Source organism: Natrix helvetica (assembly GCF_964273705.1).
Source record: "Natrix helvetica genome assembly, chromosome: 1".
NCBI classification, from domain to species: domain Eukaryota; kingdom Metazoa; phylum Chordata; class Lepidosauria; order Squamata; family Natricidae; genus Natrix; species Natrix helvetica.
This window is the reverse complement of record NC_138548.1, coordinates 271,651,679-271,677,663: the sequence shown is the minus strand read 5'-3', so window position 1 is coordinate 271,677,663 and position 25,985 is coordinate 271,651,679. Positions and strand designations below refer to the sequence as shown.

General features: G+C 37.4%; 1 protein-coding gene across 2 annotated transcripts in view; it reads right to left on the bottom strand.

Moving 5' to 3' along the window:
• The window catches only part of NSG2 (neuronal vesicle trafficking associated 2), a 59,060-nt gene that overhangs the window by 28,764 nt on the left and 4,311 nt on the right, over positions 1 to 25,985 (bottom strand). For both annotated transcript variants that reach the window (XM_081942587.1, XM_081942588.1), the window contains exon 3: positions 5,298 to 5,417. In XM_081942587.1, coding sequence (XP_081798713.1) covers positions 5,298 to 5,417 — 120 coding nt within the window. The remainder of the gene's footprint in view (positions 1 to 5,297; positions 5,418 to 25,985) is intronic.

The window sequence follows — 25,985 nt, the reverse complement described above, 5'->3', positions numbered from 1 at the left end:
TAAAGCGACTGAAGAGAGCTCAAAGAAACTATCCGTTGAGCAAATGTTTCAAACTATTATAAAGGGACAGGACGAACTGAAAAAACAACTGGCAGATTTAACTGATGAGCTCAGAGAAAAGCAACAACAAGCAACACAAAATAAACAGAGAATAAGTGTGCTGGAGGAGGGCACGACTGGGCTGGGGGAAGAGGTTAAGACAATCCAGAAGGGGAATGTAGAATTTGAAAATCATATGATAAAGGTGGAATTTGAGAAAATGTCTTTTATTCTTAGATTTCAAAACTTGCCAGAAACAGAGAATGAAGATCTCAAGGAGATCATGACCACAATCTTAGCAGAATATATTAAAAGAGATAAACAACAGCTATGGTGGGATATTGATTTGATCTATAGGATTAACTCAGCCTACGCTAGAACACACAACGTGCCAAGGGAAATACATGTTAAATTTCTTAGAAAGACTACAAGAGATGAGGTCTTAGGAGCTCAAAGGGTGGGACCACTAAAATATAAAGACAAAGAAATAACCATTCTTAAACAGATTCCAAAGAAAGTAAGAGATAAGAGGAAGAAATATTCCTCTCTAGCAAAGAAGTTATATAATAATGGACTCTGGTTCAGATGGTTATTGCCAGAAGGAATGCTGATTTTCTGGGAGGGCGGCAGAATTAGAATTAATACAGTTGTGGAGGCGGAGCGCCCTCCTAGATGAAACAGGGGACAGTACACAAGATATGAAGGGGGGAGGGACCACGGCTCTGCCAGCAGACAGGAGGGAGGATGCAACACTCAGAAGGCTCAGGTCACAAAAATGAGTTGAAACATTATTGCAATTGTTGTTATAATGTAATTCTTGGAAGTGATACAAAAGATGATTGAATATACTGATGATAGAATGTAAAAACAAAAAGCTGCCAATGTTTATTCAAATTTTGATGTTTTCTTTTTCTTTTTTGTAAAAGTTGTGAGATTTGGGGGATTTCTACCTTCTGCATGATGTAGCTGTCAAAATTTTCTATACCTATTTACCCTTTTCCTCAAAACATTTGTAAAAACCAATAAAAAATTTTCAATAAAAAAAAAGAATTAGTAAAACCTGGGCAAAACTGAGAAAATTGTCAGTTTGGAAAAATGAAGGCTTCTCAAACAGCTATATGAATCCCATTGATATTAGTCAAATCACTTGCTCCTTCCTTATATTTGGACACCAAGAATTTGTTACAGAAAAGCTCCATGGATAAACCCTAGAAGGAAGGACAAAGAAGGCTGCAGTTCCTCACATCCAATTTAAGAGCAAATCCCACTGAGCATAGTAATAATTGCTTCTTAATAAGCAATCACACAAAGATTTATAAAAGATGAAGATGGCTTATATGTATGGTAAAAGTCCTTTTCTTTTTTTACTGTTCCAGAAAGGTGAAAATGAAATTTCTAGCACATTGCTCACTGGAGAGTTATACTGAATAACAAGCTTCCATCTAAAAACAGAAAACATGAGGATTTCATTTACAATGTCTGTTAGTCTGTATTTCCTTCATCCTTTTCCTTTCCTTTCCTTTCTTTTCCTTTCCTTTCTTTTTAAAAAGCATCAAAATTGATAAACCTTAAAACATGTATGTCACTTCCCTTCTCCATAAGCACAATTGAAAGTTATTCTTTCAGCACAAGATAAAAGATATGTATGTTATCGGAAGGAAGTATATTTAGCAACCTTCTTTCAATATGCAGTGGAATAAAAATGAAGAGCAATTTTTAAAACCATATAAAAGATAATAAAATAATCTATTATCTCAGCTCATTTTGATCAGGAGATAATTCAACAAAGTCAATAAAGTTAATCTGGAATATGGAGTATCTGTTGTGGCCTGTCGGCCATTGGCCACTCGGGTAGCCAAATCAGATGAGGTGGCAGCATGGGAGTCTGGGCCAGCATAAGGCAATCTGAAAGCTCCAAGGTGGGAGGAGATAAGGAAGGGAGGTGTCAGAGATAGAGACAGAGGCAGAGTCTGGGCCATCCATCAGATGAAGGGTCAACAGTCTTCAGGTCTGGAGATGGCTGAGGAGGATGAGGAGGAACAGCTAGGTCCACACACAGATGCGCAGAAGACAAAGGAGAGGAGAGCAGTGGAAATCCATGGGACAGTCCTTGGGATGGAAGAGCCACTGCTCCTAGCAAAGCCCCACCCTAGCTCTGAGGATAAAAGGCAGGGGGCAGAGATGAATAGGTGTGGTAGACAACTATTCATCTCCCTGCCGGACAGGCTTGTTAGCCTACTGTGTGTGTGAGAGAGAGGGAGACACTTTCTTCCAGGGCTGCTGGTGCTCCTAATAAAGGGAACAATTAGGTAACTACAGAGGGTTTGTCATGTTCTGGAGCCAGGTCAGAACAGTAACTATGAAAAGCAGGCAGACATTTATGGCCTGATCTATTTTCTCTTATCATGGTAGGCGATTAAAAGGTAATACAGAGAGGTCAAAATCAAAATCAGATGAAGAGTCAGAAAATAGCACTTACATTTTCAATTGAATAGCAGATCATTGGAATTATTTGCTGACTCAGAGAACAATCAGTGTGAGAAGAATGCTAGAAAGGGAAAGAGAGTAATAGAATAGAGTAGAGTAGAGTAGAGTAGAGTAGAGTAGAGTAGAGTAGAGTAGAATAGAATAGAATAGAATAGAATAGAATAGAATAGAATAGAATAGAATAGAATAGAATAGAATAGAATAGAATAGAATAGAATAGAATAGAATAGAATAGAATAATAGAGTTGGAAGGGACCTTGGGGATCTTCTAGTCCAAACCCCAGCTTAGGCAGGAAACCCTGTACCAGTTCAGACAAATGGCTATCCAACCTCTTTTTAAAACTTCCAGTGTTGGGGCATTCACAACCTCTGGAGCAGTGATGGGTGGCAAGTAGTACACCCCAGTACCGGTGTACCAGAAGCTGCCCGGAGCACCGGGTACCTTTCCGGTACGGTGCTCCGGAGGGCCCACCTGCCCACCTGAGCTCCTTACCTGTCCTTTAAAGCCTCCGTGCACACGCATGGTGCATAGCACTTACAGCACGTGCGCAATGCTCCACCAAGCAGCTGGAGTGTCGCGGAGGCTTGCGGAGGTGTCACTGGCAGGTACGATGCATGCGCACACCAGTTGCAACGGGATCTGGAACCCACCACCACTCTGGAGGCAAGTTGTTCCACTGATTAATTGTTCTAACTGTTAGGGAATTTCTCCCTAGTTCTAAGTTGCTTCTCTCCTTGATTAGTTTCCACCCATTGCTTCTTGTTCTGCCCTCAGGTGCTTTGGAGAATAGTTTGACTCCCTCTTCTTTGTGGCAACCCCTGAGATATTGGAACACTGCTATCATGTCTTCCCAAGTAGCTCCGCAAGTAGCTTGGGAGATCAATTAAAGAGAAATAAAAGTGATAGGGAACTAAGTTGTCAGTAATGTGTTTTTGTAACTAAATATTCCTCCAAATTTCAGACTATAGAGTCCCAACAAAGAAAAGAGTTTTCCTGGCTTAAGAAAGCATAATATACTGATTTCAAAGGATTCTCAGAACTTTTCAAAGCACCAAATGTGGCCCTTGCATTGATTTAAATCCAACTGCTATTAATGTTTACATTTTGTATTGAGTGTTGGCAGATTTTTGATTCCCATGTCCATAGTTCATTTCAAACTAACTCTTATAGATCTTATGTTGAGACAGAATTCTGCAACGGAACTACTCTGCAACTTCATATGCCACATGATAGCTAATACTACGCCCATAAGATCATTTTTCGATGTGGATGCCATCCATATGGCAACATGGATATAGAAGCTTGTTTCCCTCATATTGTAGAACTCTAGAAGGCTTGTCAGTTATGCATGAAATTCTGACATATTCTTAATAGATTTTATTTATGATGTTTATGGAATTAGTAATGCACTGTGATCAAAAAATGCTTTCCAAGATTGTTTTATTCCAGATACCATGTTTTAAATAAATCATGGCTGCTGAAGTTTGGAGATCACAGGAAAGTCTTCTGCATTTGATACCAAATGCAGTATATCAAAAGTGGAAGCTGCTAGTTTTCTATAGAAAATAAGATATTTCCATTTTAGGTCTTATTTTTTTTAGAATTAAATTCCTTACAGAATCAGACTATAATTCTTTTATTTCCATGTCTACATTAAAATGTCATATATATTCATGTGCAGTTCATCAGAAAACTATGGACATTTCACACTTTTCTTTCAAATATACAATTGTATATATTCACAGGCTGCACATTGATTTGAAATCTGCCAATTAAGTAAATTTACATTAATATGCAAATTGAACAAATACCTCATGACAGACAGAAAAAAGAAATGACGGGAGCAGGAGCAGATCACCCTAAAACTTGTTGCAGCTCATTGTCATACCAAAATTAATGATTCCTCTTTATTGACAAACAAAGTTTATAGCTGTCATCTCATCCTTTAGAGCAAACCAAGATCAAAGACAATGGATCATACTTGCCAATGAACAGGCCTTGATAGAAATAGTCTTCAGGCCTGACTTTCATGTTTAAATGCAATTTCTGCTCTTTGATCATATCCAGCCAACAGTGGCAATATTACTAGTAATCGTCTTGAGTCAGGGAGATGATATCCATTTAATCTGGGATTTTTTTTTTTGCAACAGTATAAAACTTTGCAATTGAACACAAATTCAATCTGCGGTATAATAGGGTCTGCTTCTCCACTATGTAATCAGGCTAACAACTCTGAAACCTCTATGCCAATAAGAAACAGATGGAGTAGAACATAGATTTAATATGCAGTAATACCTGCTTTTTACAAAAAGATGAAGAATCATTTACCTTTAGATTCTGGAAATATCTTGGGATTTTGAGACCAAACATACCAGAATTCAGATAATTAAGGTAATTAATTAATTAAGGAAACATTTAAATCATGGTTATAATGAAAGCAAGAAGTTTGATTCCCCAGTTGAATTATGACTATAAATGTAGGTTTCTCATGGCATGAGTAATAGCACCTTAAAAGCTCTAGGCTGGGCCTGGCTGACTCCCTCTTCCTCTTCATGTCATATATCTAATCCAATGTTTCTCAACCAAGGTTGAGAAACACTGATCTAATCCAATCTCTAATGCAGATGCATTACCATGCATTGGTAAACTGTACATTCCAACCGAAGAATTCTTAAGTCTTGAGTTGTATGCCATTTTTAAATCAATCTGTTAATTATTCTACATATGAAAATTGAAAAGTGGATATTTACCAAACCTCTGTGCTTCTTACCTTTAACCTTTCTGTTACACCATCAGTGAAACTGACTGTGAATTCAGCAATTTTGGGCACTCTAAGTTTTCCTTTGTTCTTCTGGTCTGGTTGATATTCTGTTCTTGTTTTCACAATCACCTAGACACAAAAATAGACATCTTCAGTTTTCCCCAGCCAAAATGAAATATGTAGTTTCATTAAAGAATTGATTTTCAATAAATCATTTCTGTGAATAACTTTATGTATGCAGAAATCATTGTTGTAGGTGAAAAATACATGCAGGCACACACAGAAAGAAACAGCGAAAGTTAAATAAATGAACTGACAATCTTTTCCATGATGGTGAGAAACTAAACTCACCAAAACCTAATAGTAAATCTACTAAACCCTCCCTAAACCTACTACTGTCCTGTACATCACATATGGGGAGAAGGAAAGATGAAGAAAAATCCATTTATTTCAGAAAAATATAGAGATAACATTTTCCTCCTGGCATCTGTATTTTCAAAGTTATTATTTTAGTCTTCTGCAGAGTGACACAAATGACATGGGATAAATTTTAGGACTATTAAAAACTGTAGCTGAACATCAGCCATTCTGGCCCTGAATTTCAGCAGGGATGCTCTGAGAATCATAGGTTAAGGCCTGAGCCTTACCCTGACTACTTTGGAAAGTATAGCATTTGGAGAGTCCATTTTGCAAAGACAACCATCCCACAATATTAAGAATCCCTTATTTGATGGAATACATCTTACTTAGTCACATTGTATCTCATTTGGCATATCCAAAGCAACATGTATTTCTCATTATAAATATTTTGTTCAACCAATTTTCAGCCAGTGTTGCCAATTAATTATCCATAAATCAAGTGAATGGGAATATGAAGACTGCACTTCAAATGATAGTTTTGTATAGGTTTTATCCTTCTATTTCTTTCTCCGCCTTCTTCAGGAACATCCCATGACGTTGGAACAAGGCTTAGGCCATACTAGGTGCTGCTGAAATCTGACTAGTCTAGCATAACAGTCAATTGGATAGAATTGGGTAGCTATAGAAACTAATTCAATGAATAAATATTCTCAGGAAAACATGCATTTGATTTGAGAAATAATGTAGATGAACTGCGGAGATGCAATGGTTAGAGTGCAGCATTACAGGGTACTTCTGCTGACTGCTGGCTGTCTGCAATTTGACAGTTCAAATCCCACCAGGCTCAAGGTTGACTCAGCCTTCCATCCTACCAAGGTGGGTAAAATGAGCACCCAGATTGTTGGGGGCAATATGCTGACTCTGTAAACCGCTTAGAGAGGGCTGTAAAGAAGCCTGTAAAGTGGTATATAAGTGCTATTGCTTTTGTGTGTGCTTCAACACTCTTTTTCTTTTCAAATCTAAAGCATAGGATAACTTTTATGGTTAATGGCAGGTAAAGGTAGCATAGCAACTTTCTGGCATAATGTGGTACCCCAGCATTCCTTCCATTTGAAATACAACACATGCTCAGAATATGCACATTCAAAATTAACAGTATAATATTTTATCCCTCTAATCTACAACAAATGTTGAAGTAGTTCTAAAGCATATTTTCACAATATTCTAATTTTCTGAGATTGTGGATTTGGGGTTTTCATGAGCTGTAAGCTATAATCATCACAATTATGACAAATCACGGCTTGAACTATCTTGCTTTGCATGTAATGAGTCTATCTCATATATTAGTTTCACCTTTTAAGTTGCATTACTGAAATAAATGAACTTTTGCACCATATTCTAATTTTTCAAGTTTTACCTGTAGCATCTAACTGGGATTCTGATAATCCTACACATTTTTAAGAACCGTTGCTAAAGCTGTTTAAAAATATGTTGGATGCCACCTACCATGTTTATTAATTCTATAAACAGCAAAGTTTATGGGCAATGTTAGATGAACAATTTCTACTTCAATTCACTTATATAATATACATATAAACACTTTCCAACACTGTATTATATTTTGCATTAACCTTAGATAGTTAGCTACTTTGGAAGCTATTTTTGGCTGAGAAAATGAGATATAAAAAAAAATAACAGAATTATATGTGGATAATGAAACAAATTGTTGGAATTTCATCCAGAATTTAGATGCCAAATCAGATGGTTTTGTTTCAGAGGCTACAAAATTTGGAGAACTGCCATTTTCACATCAATCCACATATCTGAATAATTTTAGACTATGTTTTCTGCATTGCCTTATTTTTAACAGCTGGCAAAGTCACTGATAATTAAGAATCCACACTTTATATCTTAATGTGAGTATATTCCTTCAAAATAGAATTGGAAATACTATTTTTGATATTTACTTGCAAGAGTTATACATAAAGGAAGGCAGTTTTGCTTTGCCAGTTGTTTTGCTTTGTCAAAAAGCAAATTGTTTTGCTTTGCCAAAAGAAAAATATACTATAGCCATTGCCCTTAAAAATATATATCTCAGGACAAATGACTTTTTCTGCTGGAAATGCTAAGCAGAACAGATTGCTAATAATTTCTTGTAAATTATTCTGCTGTTTACTACTCACCTCTAATCCATTTGCTCTCAAAAGTCATTGTTTTATTGGCAGCACAAACTAGGCCATTTACTCAGAAAGAAAATCCATTGAGATCAATGTGACTTCTAGATAAGTTTGAAAGGAGCAAGTTTAAATTATTCCCTAAAGCAGTAATGGTTTGAACCCTAGGAAATCTTGGTGCATCTTGAGTGTAAGAAGGCTGTGATGCCTATAACAAGGATGAAAGGAAAAAACTATGGAATTTGAACTATTTGAAACATTGATCATTTTCTGTTTCTAGTATCTTTACAAGGAGATACAAGGAGATGGCCTCAATGTATAATTTCAAAACAGATAGGCATGAAGCATTAGTTTTACAGTATCTGTGCAGTATACCAGCAATGCAAATTCTGCTTCTTAAGGACATGAAGTCTGAGCAGAAAATGGAAAGCACTCCTTGAATATTTTCCTAAATATATGGAAGAAATGGTGACCAATGTAAAGAGGAGAAAGAAGTGTGCTTTGTTATAAGATGATCTATTTGTTTTAAAAAAAGTATTTGCTTGATATAGATTCATTGACCATAATTTCAGTTCATAAAATGGAAACAGTGTCCTGTAAAGGGAAAAAGAAATGCCATGTGAATTTTGTGATTAATTTATTTTCCTATTTCTGGTATCTGGGAGCATGACGTTTGATTGCCCAATGTCCATCTTTACTAGCAATATATTGTTTCTGTGTATAATACAAAATGTTGATTATTACCTCTAAACTTTTATATGGCTTTGGGCTTGGTTAGAATCTGCCTACTCAAAGCAGTGGCCCAGTGGCTAAGACTCTAGGCTTGTTGATCAGAAAGGTCGGCAGTTCGGCGTTTCAAATCCCTAGTGCCGCGTAACGGAGTGAGCTCCCATTACTTGTCCCAGCTTCTGCCAACCTACCAGTTTGAAAACACATAAAAAATGCAAGTAGAAAAATAGGGGCCACTTTGTTGGGAAGGTAACAGCGTTCCGTGCACCTTCAGCCTTTAGTCATGCTGGCCACATGACCATGGAGACGTCTTTGGACAGCGCTGGCTCTTCGGCTTTGAATTGGAGGTGAGCACCGCCCCTAGAGCTGGGAATGACTAGCACCTTTACCTTACTCAAAGCATGCACACAGATAATACCGGCTGAAGTTCCCAACATATTTACTATAAGGACACATGGAAATATATATTCTCTGTGGGGGCCTTCCTTTCTACAGAACCATTTGTAAGCGTGACCCTTACAGCCTACTGGAGATTTATGAAGAGTTGGTTATGGCCTACGTTCCCTCTAAGGTGCGCTGCTGCGTGCCCGCGCAGGTGGCAAGAAAACACCGCGCAGCAGTTTTCAACTGCCGCGCAGTGATTTCTATTGCCACAGGCTCCAGAAGCTGGGGAGGTCCTTTGCAGGCAGCTAGAATGGGCTGCCCACAAAGGACTTCCCCAGACTTGCTTTGAGGAGCACGGGGCGACTGAGGCTAGTTGTGAAGCCCCAAAGCCCCTACCACCACCGGAAGAACTGCTATCACCACCACCTCCTCCTCCTCTAACAGGCAGCACTGCCGGATTTGCCGCCCGGCACTGCGGCTGAGATGAAGCCGCCAAAGCTCCAGCCGGCATCTCTGCGCGTGGCAGCGGCGCCTCCCCTCCGCTCGGAGCACCTAAGCTCAGCGCTGGATTACCCCTGCCCCCTCCTCCTCCGCCGCCGTGCTTTTGAGGAGCCATGAGGCTGCAGGAGACAGTAGGAAGGCGGGGGGAGCAGGGGGAAAAAAGCTTCATGGCTCCTCAAAAGCACGGAGGAGGAGGAGCGGGCAGGGGTAACAGCGCTGAGCTCAGGAGCAAATCTGGTGGTGCTGTTGGAGGAGGAGGAGGTAGCAGCAGTTATTCTGGTGGCAACTCGTCGGCATCTTCAGCAGCAGCCCTGCCCACAATGAAGAAAACAAAGATGGAGCAGATCCACGCAGATGACGTCGCTGCAACATGACTGGAGGAGGAATTCTGGGAGTTGAAGTCCACAAGTCTTAAAGCTGTCAGGTTTGAAGACCTCTGCATTTTTTTTCTAGGGGTGGAAGGGTCTTGTAACTTGACAGCTTTAAGACTTCCATGCTTCAAATGCCAGAGTTCCTGAGCCAACAGGACTGGAGGAGGAATTCTGGGAGTTGAAGTCCACAAGTCTTCAAGCTGTCAGATTTGAAGACCCTGGGGGTTTTTTCCCTAAAGGATTAGGGGTGCAAGGATCTTGTAACTTGACAGCTTTAAGACTTGCACACTTCAATGCCAGAGTTCCTGAGCCAACATGACTGGAGGAGGAATTCTGGGAGTTGAAGTCCACAAGTCTTCAAGCTGTCAGGTTTGAAGACCTCTGGGATTTTTTTTTTCCTAAAGGGTTAGGGGTGCAAGGGTCTTGTAACTTGACAGCTTTAAGACTTGCGTGCTTCAAATGCCAGAGTTCCTGAGCCAACATTTTGGTTGCTAAGCAGGAGCGTTGTTAAGTGATACTGACATTATATAACACTTTGAATTAAGCGGGTACCTTGAAGAAACATAACTTTGAGTTTCAAATAATACTGATTTCGTTGTTGTCTTAGGTGACATCTGTGAAAAAAATTCAGGTGCTCAGGCATGAAAATGTGCCGCTCAAACACTATACTTTTCTGCTCACATCGAAAAAAAATTAGAGGGAACATTGGTTATGGCAGGTCTTTAAAGATTGATTGATTTTTTTCTGAAAGAGATGTGGCATCATCTGAAGAATACTACCCTCAAATTCACTGTTATATTCACTGCTGGTTTGTTGTATTTTGTTTCTTACATATTTCGGCTAATATTGAAATGGAAGGAATGAAGGACCCTTCCAGTCGCTGTATTCTCTTAGATCCTGCAGAGTAGCGTCCCATTTTTATCTGGGAAGTGGGTGGGGGGGACAGAGTTGGGTTTTAAAGAAAGTTCAGGATTATCCACAAGGATCTGCTAAGTAGCTTGGCCACTTAGCAACCTACTCACAGCCTGGAATCTGGCTGGGGCATTAGATTGGATTGCTGCTATGTAACCTTTCTCTCTGCACAGATCCCAGATGTGCTTGGGTTTTCTGAGAAGATCTGGGAAATAAAGCACAAAAAGAGCTGAGGAGCTCTCGGAAATGGAGTCAAACTGTGCTTTGCTTTGCTTTGCTTCGCTTCGCTTCACATCAATGTGTTTGGTTGGTTTTTCCATTTTGCCCTTCTGGTTTACTGAATTCTTTTTACATATGGTTGGGTTCTTTATTTATTAGCTACTCAGAATTGTTTATTGGCAATGGATTAAAATTAATTAATTAATTAATTAATTAATTAATCAATTAATATGTATACATTTATCTGTTAGTTTCTTGCCCTCAGAGATATCAGAGGGATGGGCAGACAATGACAAAAGGAATGTTGCCTGTACAAGTTAAATTCGCTTTCTATGTGCATTATACCATCCATGTGCATGTATACAAAGGGAGGAGTTTGCATGACAACAGCACAATGGTGCTTTTATCATTTTGATGAAAGCAAAATGCTGTGCACACCTCTTTCTGCCTTATTTATAGTTCAAAAGAGGTTTTCAGATGTAAGAATGGGACAGTTTTGGAAGATGCCACACACCAATAAATCAATGTCCTGCCCAATCTCCTTCTTCGAAGTTTCAGGATGGTCCCGTTCCCCCCCTTCTCCCCCCCCCCCAGGAATCATCTCAGAAATAAAGCTGTGTCTGCTTTAAATGGCATGAGGTGCATTTGCAAGCTGTCTGGGCTGCTGCACTTTGCTAATCCACATCACACTCACAATAACAACATCATCAGTATGTATAAATAACCTTTCAATTTTAACAGCACAATTTAATAAGGGGACTGAGATTTCACCAATGAAGTAATAAATATTATTTAATACAAAAGTAACACAGGCGCAACAGGATAAAGTAACAACTGTTTTTAAAATAAAAACTGTTGGACATCTCAATACAGGAGAGGTTTGGAAAGCTTGTAAAAGAAAGTACCGTATTATGCTAGTAAGGTGACAAAATGTCATTAATTCTAATTATTGGCTCGGCAACATGGAACTAAGAGCCTCTAATTAAGAGTTTGCCCTGAATTGTTCTTTCTGTTTATATTGAAAGTTCTTGACATAAATTAGATGTGATCCTCTTGAGGTGGTCCCCTGCTATTTTGTATCAACAAGTACTGTCTCACTAAACTGAAAAGAGCTCTACTTCCATTAAGTGCGGTGACACTTCTCTTTCCTTTCCTGTTTTCCACTTATATTCCTGGTTGGACTTTGATACTTATTTTCTCCATGCTTTCTAAAGCCCGGACCATTAATTAAAGAAAATGTGATCATTAGCACTAAGCTCAGTAATGCTCTGTAAATGCATTTGTGCTCTTTTTATAAACAAGTGAAGCACTGCATTCATTCCCTTTCAACTCTGCACGTCTGCAGTCCTTAGATGTTCCTTCCCCCTTGTCTACAATACAATACAATACAATACAATACAATACAATACAATACAATACAATACAATAGTAGAGTTGGAAGGGACCTTGGAGGTCTTCTAGTCCAACCCCCTGCCTAGGCAGGAAACCCTATACCGTTTCAGACAAATGGCTATCCAACGTCTTCTTAAAGACTTCCAGTGTTGGGGCATTCACAAGTTCTGGAGGCAAGCTGTTCCACTGATTAATTGTTCTAACTGTCAGGAAATTTCTCCTCAGTTCTAATCATAAAACGCCATGAAACAACAATATCAGAACAACCTCTCTACAATCTCTGATTCATTTTCAAATTTAATTCCATTGTCTCTCTCTTTGAATACGTTTCCTCTGTTGAATGTATATTGATGCATTGTTGACTTCTAGAAAACTGGGCAAGAGTTTACTGATGTTAAAAACCCTTCAAAAATATTTTACAGCAGATCTACTCATTTTACAGGTGACAGACCTCATCCAGACTACCCCTATCTGGCCTGCAGTGGCTTGATGTTGACAGGGAACAGGGCGTCATCAGTAGGCATGAAAAAACGTTGGTGGAGGGCATGGCAGTGGCCCAGCACAACAGGCGCACTTTCTCATGTGGCCCATTGGGAAATTAATTGCCCATCTCTGTTTTACAGAACACACAGACACAAATAAACCTCTAGTGTCTGGATATTAATTTTTCAGGGGACAAAATAGTATATCTCATCTTCTAACTTAGAAGGCTATCATTTTAGTGGGCTTCCAGCAGAAAATGGGATCATTCTGATGTCTGGAAGAATGCTTCTCTACAGAAGGTGGTAACAATCCTAAAGGTTCGTTTCCATTGTCCCCGAAGATGTTATTCTCTGAGAAAAAGGATGAGGAGGCAGCCCCACCCTAACAAAGGATATTGAAGAGTTGCTGGTACCTCTGCTCTCCAGGCATTCAGCCACAAAGGGTTTTGAAGGTGACATCCAACAATTAGAATGTCACCAAAGGCCAAATAACAACTATTCATCTATCAATACTCAAGATACTGAGGCCACTGCATTCTAGATAAGCTTTGGCATTTGGTTTGCCTATTTTCCCTAAAACAACCTGTGATGAAAGTTGGGCTGAGAGAGACTGGCCCCATTACACAGTGAAATTCTGTGGATGTGGGAGGATGAGATTCTAAGTCTTCCCACTCCTAGTCCAACATCATAACCACTCTGTTAAGAACTTCTTTCTCCAGATCCTATTGGATCCAGTCCCTAAATTGCATTGTGTAGACTCTATAGACCCTGACTAAAAGATTAGCCATAACATGACAAAACATAACAAAAGGATCTCCCTCAAGACCCTAAACATAGGATTTGATACATGAAATTCTTAGCATCCCAAAGTGCCATTGGTTCCTGCACTTGATACAACAGATGGCTGTCAGTTTCACAGTCCTGGAATGGGATTCAAAGAGATGGGTGGATAAATGGATGGACAGATGGGTGGGTAAGTGAGTGGGTACATTTAACTACCCAGAACTCTTAAAACAAAAATCTGAATGAAGGTGAAATTATTATTTAAATGCTATGTGGAAAAAAAATCTGATAAAAATAAGATCAAAGGAAACGTATGGGAGCAGATGAGAACTGAAGCTAAAATCAATACAAGGAGCCTCCAATTATCGTCAAGCACCCAGCATGAATGTTACATGTATAATGAAAGAGTTATGATGAACCAATATAAGTGTGTGTCCTGACTCTTAATAGAAGGCATGTGTAACAAAATGGGTGCAACAAAACAGCTAAAAAAGATTGTGTCCTCTGGTTTTTCTCATTTTGTAAATGGTTCACAATTCCATAGGTCGGTCTGTCACCCTTTGTTCCTGCTACATGCTGAAGAGGAGGAAGTGCAAGCTCAGCTCCAGCTTTAATACGATTTCACAGGACATGCTGAGATAGACATACTTGGCATTTACATTATCATGTACAACCTCTTTAAAATACTTTGCAAAATTATCTTAGAATCATGGAGTGATCAAGAATAAGTGTATAAAGGGAAGGAGGGAGGGAGGGAGAAAGGAAGGAAGAACTCTTCAACCATTAGTTATTTTCCCTAGGTAGTACAAGCATCAGCAAAATATGGGGTCCTTTAAAAAATGATAATTATGTGTTAAAGTTATGCTCTTCAGCACAACATCCTCAAAAAGTACTTAGTGTAAAGTATTATTATCTGGTAGAAAATTGAATGCTACCAAGAGCTATGGCATTGGATTAATTTATTTAGTTGAATTGTTAAGCTTAAAAATAAGGAATTTATCACCTATTTAATTTTAGCAGCTAAAATAATAATCACTTGATAAAGGAAAACTTAGACAAAGTAACAATTGAGATGTGGATCAATAAGGAGTTCACAATCAATAAAATTTCTGGAAAATACTAGCAAAGATTACAGATTAGTTCTGAATAATGAAAATTCATAACTTAGGAATCACAATTCTAACAAATTAGGGTGGATTTTATGCATTATCTGAATTGTAACAGACCCACTGTCAGAAATAGTTAATAATGATCATTATTAAGAAGTTTATTGTCTGTTTCCCTTATTTATTTTCTATACTTTTAAGGCAAATTATTATGCTCTTTGGTTACATAGGGGAATGGAAGCACAGATAAATGCCTTTAGGATCTCAAATTAATAAACACCTTTTAATAAGAATGAATTGAGCCATTCCCATTGCTAGGTACCATTTAGTGCCATGCTATCATCAAAATACATTGAAATAATATATTTTCAGTATATTTCCAGACATATTGCAGGCTTCCAGATAACTCCAGTTATACCTTGGTACTCGGTTGCTTTAAAATTCATTAAATTTGGAATTTGGCACATTTTCATGTGAATTTTTTTCTGGAAAATGATTTGCTTTGTATTTGCTTGGTACCTGATGCGCTTGGTACTTGTCACTGTAGGCTGCCTTGTGACTCTTTTCGACCAAAAGAAAGTTAAGTCACATGGTTTGTTTGGTACTCATTATTTTTAGTACTCGTCACGCCTCCTGGAACCAATTAATGAAAAGTACCAAGATACCATTGTAGTTGTTTTTTCACAGGCAATTCCAATTTGCAGATCTAGCTATTTATTTATTTATTATAAAATATATATATACTGCCCATATCATTGCCCAGAGCAGCTGTATTCTTTCTTAGCCAGTAAGGAGAATTTGATGGCCATGAAACACAAAAACATGCACTGATCTGATCTTGAAGCTACATCACCTTTTCTCCTTATAAACAATTCCCAAGACAGATATTGCTCAGTCATGACAGGGGAGATATAGTCACAAGCAAAAACAGTAGAGAGTACAGTTTATCTTCTAGGATAGGACTCCCCAACTCTCAGGCCTTGAGCCTTTTGGAACTGGAAGTGGCAGGTGAATGCACACTCATATGCTCCATTTGCACAAGCTTGCCCACTGCATGTGCAGAACCATCCTTTGTGTCCCTCCTCGTCCCCCCCACAACTGGTCCACAAAAACCACAAAAACTTGGGGGACTTTGTTCTAGGATCTTTGGGAGAAGTATTTCTAAGGACATGAGTGATGGATTTCTTTCTCCCACCCAGCCACTTTATTACTTCCCAATATGTCAAACTCTTCCATCCAATGCTACTATTGACAGGTTTTCCTAGTCAGAGAAAGTCCTGCTGGAATTATCTCCTTGCTTCACAAACTTCCATTCAGGAGGATGAACAGGAAGAGGGTAAACTGGAAACTTTCCTTCCAGCTCAGAGTTTAATATAAGCTGAAGAAATACTGAAAGTTGCAATGCTCACCCCTTTTCTAAGTTTAATCTTCATATTCCAGCATGAACCCTGTGAACTTTGTTTGAAGCTTTAATGGATGCCCAAATTAAAAAGGGAGATACAGTAAGAAATAAAGCACATAATGTAATGCAAGAATATATTCTTTCCCACATTTAAAAAAAACCCAGATTTTTAGGCTAAAGACTAAGACAATTCAGTATCTTGGCTTGTATTGTTTGAAGACTATTTTTCATTTTAGGACATTTAGTACCATTTATTTGCACTTTATACTTGCACTTAAACTCTTTTTTTTTCTTACCAAGGACAGAGTGAAATATTTAACATGATTGGGTGCTATGAATGCTCTTAAATTATTCATTTAAGGAAAGGACATGCAATTCCCACTTTGCAGCAAAGGAGTATATAATGTATTGCAGGTCAGGTGGCATAAGGAGCACAGAACATGAATTTTTAAATTTTTCTTCTCCAGATTATTAACAATGCCAAAAGAAATTAAGGTTTGGAATTGGTCCACGTATCCTTAGAAAGGCTGTCCTCATAGCTAGAGCATTCCCTTTATTAGGGAGAAAAAGAGAGCAACAAACCATAGGAGAATCCATATTTTTGTTTTCCAAAGACAGATTCCTGACTCATCTAAATCTATTTCAAACTCATATCTACTTCAATGATTGCCCTCTTAGCTTTGTTTTATCACATATTCTGCCTAGGACAGGGGTCTCCAACCTAGCGGGTCGTGAAGGGATTGCGATTGGGAAATGGCTGGCGACCAGTATGTGCATCCATGCACATCCTCACTTGCCTAAGCAGTGTGTGATTGTGTGGTCACTCTATTTGCATGAATGGCAGGCCCACATGTATATGGAGCTTGCCAGCCCCACTCACGGAACCACTCCCTCTCCCTCCCTCGCCAGTCAGCAAAGCTGGAAACGTTGGGGAACTCTGGTCTAGGATAAGGATAGTAACGGTAATAAGCCTGAGCTTTAGATTTTAAAGTGGCCATCTGAATTTCACAATCAAATTACCCCAGAAGAATTCTGCATAAGGAGCTTCTTTGCATTCTCTAAAGCTATGATCCAGTGAACGTGTCCCCAAACACACATAACCAGTTCTAAAACTGAATAAGCATGAGTAGGATGACATACCTCTCTTGAACTTAGCACACCATTTATTTTAGCCTTGTATCTCTTCCTTTTCTTTCTTTCTTCTTGCCCATATATCTCATTCACCTCCTCATTCTTGGACTTTCCCCTGGGTTCAGTCTTCCTCATCCTTTCATTAATTAGCCTTTTCAGGTTTTTATTTCCCCTTTTCATTCCTGAATGATGTTATTTGTATGGATTGCTTCCATGTGATTTCTTTCTTTTATATCTTTATCACTTCCCATCTTAGTTTGCCATTCTTCAGTTCTCCTACTTTTCTGATCCTTGTTCTCTCCAGATGTTTTGGCTTATAAACTCTCAAGATGCTGGCTGGTGATGATGATGATGAATGGAGATGTAATTTGAATTATAGAGTAAGTCTGGAAAAGTGAAATAATTCTCCTTTCTTCTTCCTCAGAAGGTCTCACCCAAGATTCATCTCAAGAGGCTTATCATCTTGACTCGCCTCATTCCACTTCACAATTTACTAAGAACAGGAACTTTCCTATAGCTTCTTTAGGTTTTATTACAAAGTTGCCTCTCAGATCTATTTCTGTATCCCCAGAGTATAGAATGGCTCATGGCAGAAACAGCATGATGATGGAAATAATGGCTCCTCTTAAACTCTTAACATCTTTCAGTGACCTTAATCTTTAAATATTTCTGAATCTCCAGTAGAATGAAGCATTTTTAGAGAAACTTTCCTGTTGGGTTGTGTCCAAAAAGTCATTTTGGAAGACTATTGTTCAGTGTCTAGGTCTTTGGCCCATCATGCCCATTGTAGTTCTAGTTTGGTGGTCACCCATTTAAGTAGGTAAGTAATATGGTTTGATCCTGAATAATTCTTCTTTTAGATCAATCAAAGTTGAAAAGATTCAGCCATATGTTTGGATTCAATATGAATTAGTTCAAATTAAATCCAAACAAGATGGAGATATTGTTCTCCATGAGAAACTGGATTCTGAGGTTCATCCTATATCAAATGGGCTTGCCCACCAACTGGAAAAGAAATTCATAGCTTTTATCCCATTTGTTAAATCCTTTTTAAAAATGTAAGGACCAGAATTGTACAGTATTCTAGATGTGTCCATACCATAGATTTGTATGACAGTATCACAGTGTGATTTCTATCCTCTTCCTAAATAATCCCTTGCCTTTTTCACAGCTGTCAAACACTGAATCAATATCTTCTCTGAAGAATCTATTATGACCCCAAGATCATTTTTTTTAATGGTTAAAGACAACAGGCTTAATCAGTATATATAAGAACATAGGACAATTTCCCCCCAGTGCTTTCACTTTATACTTACTTGAATAGAACCACATTTTCTATTTGCTCAGTTTGAACAGACATCTCTAGAGCTTTTTACAATTACTTTTGGTTTTTATTACCTTGAATAGTTTTCTATTATCTGAAACCTAGGATCGCTCTCTGCTTAACTCTAAGATAAAGTTATGTACAAAGGAGTTGAAGGGCATTGGTCAGAATAAAAGTCTTTGAAGAATTTCTTCTCGCTTTCACTCATTGACAAAATTGTCCATAAATTCTTACCCTTTGCTTTCTATTTTTTAACTCATTAGTAATCCATTAAAAAAAACCAGATAGGTCCCTCCTGAATAAACTTATTAAGTTTATTCAGAATCCTTTGATGAGGAACGCTACTTAAGACTTTTTGAAAATCCAAGAATACAATGTCAACCATACACTTCCATTCCTGTGCCTGTTTAACCTTCTAAAAAATATCTACTTTGGTGAGGCAGGGTTTATCTTTGCAGAATCCATGCCTTCAACAAGATTTAATCCTGGGTTCCTTACAGAAGAGAGGCGTTTACCTTACTGAAACCTGCCTTTGGGCCACTTAGGAAATATAGAATCATAACCATCCATATCCAGGGACTTCTGGAAAGTAAATAATTTTGAGAGTGGTTAGAATCTGGCTCGATCTTAAATTGGAAAATTTCTTCCTTTGAAGAGATACACAAATTTGTGGCATGGAGCCAGGTTACCAGAGCAACTGACTCACCCCCATCAAATAAGGAAGATACGTTATGGATTCCATCAGTTAGTCGGGAAAAGTGCCTTCTCTGCTATTGCCCTTGCTTTTTGGAATATTGTCTCTCTGGAAGTCAAGCAGGCCTCCACTTCTTGGTCTTTCAAAGATGTTTGGAGACCTGCTCTGGCAACTCCCCTGGGACTCCCTGGACAGCCCACCACCATCAGGATGGTGAGTGCCTTGTTGGTTCTTGCCCTACATTTTAATTTATTTCATTGCCAGGGTAATTATTGCTTTCCTAATTTTTTATATTGGGTTTTTATCTTTGTAAGACAACCAGTGTCACTGATCATGAGTTGGATGGCCATATACATTTTAAATAAATAAATTTACTTTATTGTCATTGTATGTATACACACAATATACCCAGACAACGAATTTCACATAACACCCAACACACATGATAATCTCCAAAAAAATTCACATAACACCCACCAAAAATTCCCCAACCCTAAACCACCAAAACATCCACACAACAGACCAAGTAATACTGTCCAACATATCATTGATGGTGTCCCATTAGTTCATTGTTGAGTGCAATTATAGCTCTGGGATAAAAATAAATAAATTCTTAAAGAAATATATGTAATTTATTTATTAAATGTATACCTATCTATCTCATTATTGGAACAATTCTGGGTGCCTTTTTAACTTATTCTATTTTTGTTTTCATCTGGCTCTTCATATTGATGCATGATATTTTTATATGGCTTTTAACCTTTGATTTAACCTTCGGTGTAATTAACTGCACATTGTTCAGAGTCACTCAGTGAGTGAGATGGGCATTATCTAAATTTGACAAACAAATAAATGTCTCCTTGTCTTCACAATGAAAATGCATACAGTTCTCACTGGTTTTCTTTTTTTTTTAATTGATTGCCATTATTTTATATCACACTTTCCAGAATACAAAATACTATCAACATAATCAACAATCCTAATGCAAAGTCCAACAAATTATAACTTTCAAAACACAAATGAATACTCTGCCTTTCTTCCCACAGAGCTATTTGGTGATAAAAGCTCTGTGGGAGGAGGGGGAGTTGTCTTCACTCATGTTCTCCCATCCCTTTTCTTTATTCTATTATGAAAAAGGTTGCCAACTAATATGTTTGACATTTTGAAGTACTGGCCTTTACAGTTGAATCCCTGTGGGTATATTCTCCCGTAATAGAAACATTGTTTTTTAAAGACAAAAAAAATCTAAAAGCAAAACTCTTCTGAAGATGCCTTTTCGTCTGACATAAAGTTGCATCAAAGACAAATATCTGAAGGTGTACCTTTTCCCATAATTTATAATGTCATCATGAGTATAAAGCCAAAGAAATCCCATGTCCTTCAGGGAAATTCCAACTGAATAGCAAAATATTGTTTCTGCACAAAGCCCTCTACCAAAGTTGCTAACTATCTAGTAATAGGAAAAGCATATATTTTTTCACCCAATCTAATGCCAGCCAATTGCAATGGCTCAGTGGCTAAGATGCTGAGTTTGTCAATTAGAAAGGTCAGCAATTCAGTGGTTCGAATCCCTAGTGCTGCGTAACGGAGTGAGCTCTCATTACTTGTCCAGCTTCTGCAACCTAGCAGTGTGAAAGCATGTAAAAATGCAAGTAGAAAAATAGGAACCACCTTTGGTGGGAAAGTAACAGCATTCTGTGTGCCTTCGGCATTTAGTCATGCCAGCCACATGACCACGGAGACGGCTTCGGACAGGGCTGGCTCTTCGGCTTTGAAACAGAGATGAGCACCATCCTCTAGAGTTGGGAATGACTAGCACATATGTGCAAGAGGAACCTTTACCTTTACCTTACATTTAATAACTTGGGTTGGAGAACTGGGGAATAATGAGAGGATCTTTGCTCTTCCTCAGGCTACATTGTCTCCTCTTCTTAAATAAGAGAACCAAGAGAAAATTTGGGACAAGGAACCAGCAACCTTCAGATGCTACAGGACAACTGCTACAGTATATCCCCTGTCCACAGGGACCAGGCTTGGCTGGTTCTATGTTTTTGAATTGTAGTTGTTGTTCTTCTGATTCATTTTGTTTTGTTTTCATTGATTTTCATGTCGAATTTGATAATTAGTGATATGTTTGTTTGTTTTAACTGTAAAAGGTATCTTCTGATTAAGCAAGTGTTGGTAGGAGGATCTATGTCAGCAATTAACAGCGTTCCGTGCATCTTCGGCATTTAGTCATGCTGGCCACATGACCATGGAGATGTCTTCGGACAGCGCTGGCTCTTCGGCTTTCAAACGGAGATGAGCCTAGCACACGGGAATAGTCACGGGAATGACTAGCACATATGTGCAAGGGGAACCTTTACCTTTAAACAAATTAAATAAAACCAGAATACTATGGGGTGGAGGTAGGATCTTCTATAAATGAGTTTCTTTTGATATGTTTCTTTTGAGCTTATTATACTCAAGGAAATAAATAATGTTCTCTTTGAGATGAATTGTGCCACATACAAGTTGGGTCTTTGAATTTGCTAGCTCCTACAGGCAGCCTGATAGGATGTGAGCAATTGGATTTGGAAGATTGTCAAATATGAAGGTGGATGTCATTTGCTTGAAAGTATGAGGTTGAATGAAGTCCTCTTGGGAGCCATCCATTTTTGATAATTGGAAGTTGTTTTTCTCTCTCTAACACATATACAGTAGATACAGAAACATGCAGAATCCCCTTGGAGAAGAAGATGATGGCAGCTTGTCTTCAAAGATGCATCTGAAATGCTACCAATCAGTAGTCAGACCTGGTCAGAGCACTTAAACAGCATTGTTGCATGGCCTTTGTCTGGACCTTATGGCGGGGGGGGGGAGGTTTTTTTTTTCTCTTCTTTTCAATGAGTATGGGGATTGGAGGTTGTATGTATAGTTCTTCCATGGTTCTGCATGTTCCTGAATGAGCAGTTCAAGTTTCTTATCACAGTATTTGAAACCATAGTTGTTCCAATATGAGGTAAGACAGGGCTCTCCCCTGTGGTATTTAATACGTATATGAAGTTTCTAAGTAAAGACACTGATCAGTTTGGGGTGAGGAGCCATCAGACTTCTGGGATGATATTTTATCATCTTAAACTGAGTTGGAAATGACACAAAATGTTTGAACTGATGTATGCATAGAGCAAAATTAATTTAGATTAAATTCCAAACTTTCTGTACATCCAAGAGCTTTGGTTCTTGGCTGGCCTCCTGCTTCTTTTGAAGGAACTGGTTCATGATCTAAGTGTCCTCTTGGGTTACAGATAGATCAACATTACAGATAGGCCATGGCTAGAGGTCCTTTGTCCAGCTTCATCTGGTGTTCTACTTGCAACCATACCTAGACCGTGATTCTTTAGTAATGCTAATTCAAGCTCAGCTTGATTAATGTGTTGCACTCTATATGGGGTATCATTTGGAGATGTCCTGAAAGTTGCAGTTGGTCCAAAATGTAGATGTACAGAACTTGTAGATCAACCTCACCATTGCAAGGTAATATCTCTTCTAAAATTGCTGAATTACACCAATAGGCTTCCAAGGCCAGTTCAAAGTATTGAGCACCACTTTTAAAGTCCTATATAGCATACACAAAGCACCTCAAAGCACCACCTCACCAGGATTGAATTTGCCCATCTCATATTCATATCTTGATAAGACCTATTAAGGTCCCCACACCCCCATTCCATTGGGGATTAATAGATAGTGGACCAAAGGGTAAATATTTTCTGTTTTTCCCATAATTTGTGTAACTCTTTCCCCTGTGGCATTCTGAAAAATGGCTAAAAGCTTTATTTCACTCAGCTTTTTTTTATCTTAGGTCATTGTTCAATATGCTCCATTTTCTTAAGAGAAGTATTTAGAGTTCATGTATTGCTTTGTATAGTTTTATATTTTTACTGTTGGAGTATTCTGATTAGAGTAAACCTGCAAATAAATAACAAGTGCAAACAATTGCTGAAATTAAGCAAACTTCTCATTTCCTAATATAGAAATGTGAAACATAATGGAAACAAACATTATGATCTGGTACTGCCACTAGTTCTCCTTATGTCTGATGAACTTCAAGAAAATTAATTTCCCAACTGTTTAGGTTAAAAGGACATTAAATGGAATAACAAAGACAATGTCCTTACATTAAAAGGAATAAGGTATCACTGAGCTGATCACAAAAGTTTTTGAAATTTTATTATAATTGAATATCCTGAAGAAATACTTGTAAGAATAGAGGAATTTTCCACTAAAATTGAAAAATGAATTACATATTTAATTTTAAAATCTCCCAAACAATCTCTTATAAATGTTGTCCCTGGTAGCTTAAATAAATTCTAAGGTTTCTTGAAGGCAATAAAAAGACTTAAGATATAGATAGTCAAGGAAGAGCAATGGATGTAATTTCAAAGTCATAGCAGTCATTTTTAAGAGGGCAAGTTTATACAAATCTGCTCTACCCCTCCCCAAATTCAATAAAAGTTTACCCCTTGCTTTTAAGAGCTTGCATAGAAAAAGCAAAAGTGTCATTATGCATTTCTTTTCATTTCTCTTTCATTGGCTGCATAATTATTTATTCTCTCACAAAGAACTAAAATGTCCATCACCTACAATTGCTGGGTTAAAAATAGTATAGAGCTGTCTGAATCACATTGCTTAAAAGCAGCCCTAGGAGTAGGCCAAATGCTTGTACCTCACTTCTTTTTTAAAAAAAAGATTTATATTGATTGTTTCCTAGTATGATTTGATTGATTATGTGTACCCTATGAGTATCATTAAGTGTTGTACCTTATTATTCGTAACAAATGTATCTTTTATTTTATGTGAGAACTTATGCACCAAAGGCAAATTTATTGGGTGTCCAATCACACTTGGCGAATAAAGAATTCTATTCTATTCTATTCTATTCTATTCAAACCATAGCAAGAGACGATGATGATAGATGATAAATGATAGATAGATAGATAGATAGATAGATAGATAGATAGATAGATAGATGATAGATAGATAGAAATAGATAGATAGATAGATAGATAGATAGATAGATAGATAGATAGATAGATAGATAGAAATAGATAGATAGAGATAGAGATAGATGATAGAGATAGACATAGATATATGTAGATAGAGATAGACAGAGATAGAGATAGAGATAGAGATAGACAGAGATAGAGATAGACAGAGATAGAGATAGAGATAAAGATAGACAGAGATAGAGATAGAGATAGAGATAGAAGAGATAGAGATAGAGATAGAGGCATGTGTGAAGTGGGATATAAAATATCATTATTCTATAAAGTCTAAATATGGCTTACTTGTTTAATTTGGCTTATTATTTGAAAAACAAAGAAGATAAACTAACTCCCCATATCAAGAAAATTTTAGTGATATGTTGGGGAATCTAAAGGGAAGGATTTAAAAAGTCAAGATATAGCTGTGTCTTGCCAATTACCACTCCGCCTTCATTTTTTATACCTGTTTGTACATACAATGCATTTTTAAAACATGATCAGGGTTTTGATTGCGTGGTCACACTGCCATCCTGACTTTTTGACCCCTGTGGATATTCACAATGACCTGTTTTTACCTAATTTTATCTAATTCAGCCACTACAGTCTTCAGAGCTCCCGGAATTGCAAAATAGGCATTTGAGTCGATTAAAAGAATTAAAAGACAAAAATAGATAGTGATCAGAACTTGAGCTGCAAAATAGCTTTTGGTTATATGTAGTAATGGACTCTGAGTGTGCTCAGATATAATAATACATTGGATGATGAGACATTAGGTAAGGTCTTATGTCATATCCTATTATTGGTTCAATGAACACAAAGCAGCCTAGGCTGTTTCTGGATAAGGAATTTCCATGACATACCTAGCCTTTTTCATAGAGGATCACAAGCACTCAATCTGGAATGCTTTATAGGCAAAAGAGCAGCTTCACTGAGCCATAGAGTTGCCCTAAAGAAAGTATGGAGTCATTTAAACTACTTCCATTTTTTTTACGCCACACCAGACACTTCACAGATATTATCAAACATTATTATCAAACATTTCCAAAAAAAAACAAAACCCAAAACCTGATTCCTTTCCTTATGCTAAATTCTGATTGTCTATGATGCTGGTGACTTTGTGCCTTCAAGTCACTCTGGATTTCTGGTGATTACATGGACAAGACTATGTAGTTTTCTTGGCAACATTTCTCAGTGTAGGTTTTGAAATTGCCCAGAAAAAAAAATGACTGGCCCTAAATCATCCAGTTGACTTCATGCCTAGGCAGGATTAGAACTCACAGTCTCATGATTTCTAGTTCAATGCCTTTAACCACTGCAATGAGGTGGTTCATATATATATATATATATATATATATATATATATATATATATATATATATATATATATATATATATATATATATATATATATATATATATATATATATATATATATATATATATATATATATATATATATATATATATATATATATATATATATATATATATATATATATATATATATATATATATATATATATATATATATATATATATATATATATATATATATATATATATATATATATATATATATATATATATATATATATATATATATATATATATATGTAGTAAAACACAGATATATCAATAAATGTGTTTCCAGACCATAGCAGTGGTTGCCTCACTATCTACAAGGTAACTCTTGATTTGGCAAAAGTCAT